The sequence below is a fragment of the Nanorana parkeri genome, unplaced genomic scaffold, assembly GCF_000935625.1.
Source record: "Nanorana parkeri isolate BGI_ZX_2015 unplaced genomic scaffold, ASM93562v1 scaffold266, whole genome shotgun sequence".
NCBI classification, from domain to species: Eukaryota; Metazoa; Chordata; class Amphibia; order Anura; family Dicroglossidae; genus Nanorana; species Nanorana parkeri.
This window is the reverse complement of record NW_017306534.1, coordinates 404,424-407,937: the sequence shown is the minus strand read 5'-3', so window position 1 is coordinate 407,937 and position 3,514 is coordinate 404,424. Positions and strand designations below refer to the sequence as shown.

At 42.7% G+C, this 3,514-nt stretch overlaps 1 protein-coding gene across 1 annotated transcript in view; it reads right to left on the bottom strand.

Annotated features, from left to right (window-relative positions):
- Positions 1-94: 94 nt before the first annotated feature.
- IGF1R (insulin like growth factor 1 receptor) overlaps positions 95-3,514 on the bottom strand; it is a 175,690-nt gene continuing 172,270 nt past the window's right edge. Inside the window, exon 21 of the mRNA XM_018557091.1 lies at positions 95-1,220. Coding sequence (XP_018412593.1) covers positions 854-1,220 — 367 coding nt within the window. The 3' untranslated portion in view covers positions 95-853. The remainder of the gene's footprint in view (positions 1,221-3,514) is intronic.

The window sequence follows — 3,514 nt, the reverse complement described above, 5'->3', positions numbered from 1 at the left end:
CCTGGCAATTGCAGATTAAGTCTGTTGTTCTAGAACATTCCAGCACTTGATTCCAGAATTCCAATTGGCCAACGCAAAAAAAACACATTTCTGCAAAATGGTAATTGTTGCCTCTTCCAATGATCTCCTGAAAACTGTGGCTTTGCAGCACACGGTCATCCATTTTTGTAACAGACTTCTTGCTAGGTTCTTCCAGGTCATGTTTATAACATATATTACATTTACATATAATATATGTTATTTCCATGCGCACAAAGCAAGACTGATTTCGCCTCATCAATCGCCTCAAAAAAAAAAATCCATATATAAGATGATTACTCCATAAAGACTTCCCCACTGGATGAGGGGAAACAAAACAAAAAACAGAAGAAGGTGTGCATGGGCTTTGTGATATGAAAAGTGACTTCATACATCCGTACTGTCCATGCTGTAAAAAAAAAAAAAAAATCTATTTGGCAAAGACTGGCAGAATTAAATAGATTTCTGGGTTGCAATATGCTTTACCTTTACTAAACATGTCCTTTTTTTTTATAGTGAGCCAAAAGTGAAAAGTAGTTTGTTTCCATCTGGCCCAAACATGATGCAAAAGAAGTGCTTTCAGCCTTGTAGTGTGCAAGAGCAAGTATACACTTACCGTGTCACACAAAAGTAAGTTAGGGCACTGGTCTGACTTACTAGAGCCATCCGTAAGCACGTACAGCAGTGCCAACGCAGCAGGAGGCTGAAGTCAAACCAAAGACAGAAAGTGGATTAGTGTTTGCACTGATTTGGAGGAAGCCTCCTGTGGGTTATGTCCTACAGGTACACCAGGGGGCTGTGTTTCCACAAGTGTCCGTCAGACCACAAGCCTGGATCAGCAGGCTGAGGACTGTGGCAGAGGTAGCGCTCGCTCGTTCTTGCGCCCCCCATTCATGTGTGCGTATGGTTGTCTCTCATCAAAGCTTGCCCTGAGGACAACTACGCCAGGACCGTTTTCTGCCTTGTGTCCCACATGATGTTCTGATGTCTGCAAGGTACAAGATGGGTCCAATGGAATGCTTTCCATGTTTTCTGCCTCTAGGTCTAATTCTTCCGTGTCTGGCGGTTTGTTCTCTTCGCTGTAAAAGAATGACACCTCCCTATAGGATGGCTCAAGCTCATCTTTAATGCTGCTGATTATCTCCAGGAAAGAGGGTCTCATTTTAGGGTTGTATTGCCAGCACATGCGCATCAACTCAAACCTAGAAAAAAAAAAAAAAAGAACAATATCAAGAATAAGAAATAACCAGATGCAAAGCAAGGGAAAACTAAATCCCAGGTGAGTCATGAGCAAGATGAAAGGCAGTCCCTGGTGTTCAGAACGACACCTTGAAGCCAAGCTCCTGGTCGTCCAGTGAGTAAGCTTATTTTAAGCAGCAGCTTTGCCTCAGTCCTTTGATAAGGGCCACCATCTCTCCTCATGGGGCCTCTAAGAATAGGAATTCAGCACTGGACAGAAAACTGAACATGGCTAAATTTCTGCCAAAGAATTCAATTCCTACAGACAGTTCAGGGAGAACTGTGATAGCATGCGTGATAGCAAGCCATCTAAGTGCTACCAATGGGACAACAGGAGAGATACCAAATCAGAGCAACTTCCTAAGCCTGCCCCAAATTCCTTTTTGTATGTAGCTCTCAAAGTTTGACAATATCACAGTGAAAACAAACAGGCTTGAGATGAAATGTCTGACTTACTGTTAATGGGTGACAGGTACACATTACGTATTAATAATACTGCAGGATGTAAATATAGCATTTTAGGTATTTCCTGACAAACACATTCACAATGCTAAAGTGATAGCAGAATTCCTAACTGATCTTCTCTAAGAGGTGCCTAGAAAACAATTTCCTACACACATAAAATACTACTAAATGTATCACATGTCTGAGTGTGAAGGTGTTGGGCTGTACGTATGTAGTTTGTTTCCTTTAGCCATTTATTCATTAATAGCAAGTTAAAACGACAGTCCCCATGATTACGCCCCAGCATGTTCCCGTCAGTGATCTGTTTTCCTGTAAGAGTCTGTGCTGCACACAGATCTCTCCTGTACCCTCCTGGCCCCTTCACGTGGGGTCCACATTGGGGAAACAAGGCTGAGCTGGGAAGCCAGACGTCTGACGTGTACACAGAGCTCTGTCACTTGACGCTCTCCGAGCCATTCCGCACTGACCATGCATCCAGCTCTTGCCATAAATGGAAACCTTTTTAATCCCCCTCTTCCCCTCCCGTGTGGATTTAATACCTTGTTTACTGAATCTCAAGGAGGAGCTGCCTCATGCACAGGGGAAAGAAATCATGTGCACACAAGCACACCAGCCCCCTCCCCAATAACACATGCTTTGGAGGATGGAGATTGCTTTCACCCTCTCATACATTTATAAAAGGACAGAAGGTGAAATGTGGTGTTGTGGAGATATAGCAATAAAAATGACAACAGTGCACGTGCTACCAAGTTTACATATGCCCAGTAAATGAGAACAAAAATACGCTTTCATAAAATTATATCATGATAAATCAAAATACATTACAGCAAGGCCACTGTGGCTCAATATACATTGAACATGACGGCCATTTTGTCAACACAGGCCAATTATTTTAGCTTTCATTGTAGTGCTGGAAGATGAAAGCTGACAAATGTTATCTATGGCCAAGGATTCTACACGAGCACTTATTTTTGTCTAATTTATTGTGTGTCTTATTTATAATCATAGAAGAGTCCATGAACCCATCGCACTCCTGACCGCTTACTCCACAAGAAGATAAAATGGGTGCTGTGGTGATCAACGGGTGGCAGCCATTACATACATACGTAGAAACAGGGACACCGGCACTCCAGTTGCGATGCAAAAAACGTCTATTTATAGACGTGGTGCGGCATATCATACAAATGCAACTAACGTTTCGGGGTAACACAGGATCCCCTTCCTCAGGCAAACTACATATCTTTGCCTGAGGAAGGGGATCCTGTGTGACCCCGAAGCGTTTGTTGCATTTGTATGATATGCCGTACCACGTCTATAAATAGATGTTTTTTTCATTGCAACTGGAGTGCCGGTGTCCCTGTTTCTACTTATTTATAATCATGGTTCGTCATCTTGTTTTGGTAAAAGTCTAAATTAGCATGATAATTAGAATGAGCAATTAATGGTAACTTGGGAAGATGCTCGCCACTTTTTATATTGTGGCTCCAAGGGCCAATAAAGTGTTTACTGGAGCACAACCACTGTTTTGAGAGGGAAAAAAATGTTTCCCTTAGTACCCCAGTTATAGGGAACTAATTTGGACTTTGAATGAGACCTTTAACCCTTTCGCTGCCAAGGACGTACGGCATACGGAGCTACAAAAGTGCTTCCAGCTGGCCAGCTCAGTATGCCATACGGACCTGGCATTTACAGTTCTACTATAAGCTGATGGTCGCTTTAGCGACCATCAGTTTATAGTAGAACTGTTCAGCAGACTGTCCCCTTTAAATTAATAGCTGTCATCAGCGGCTCA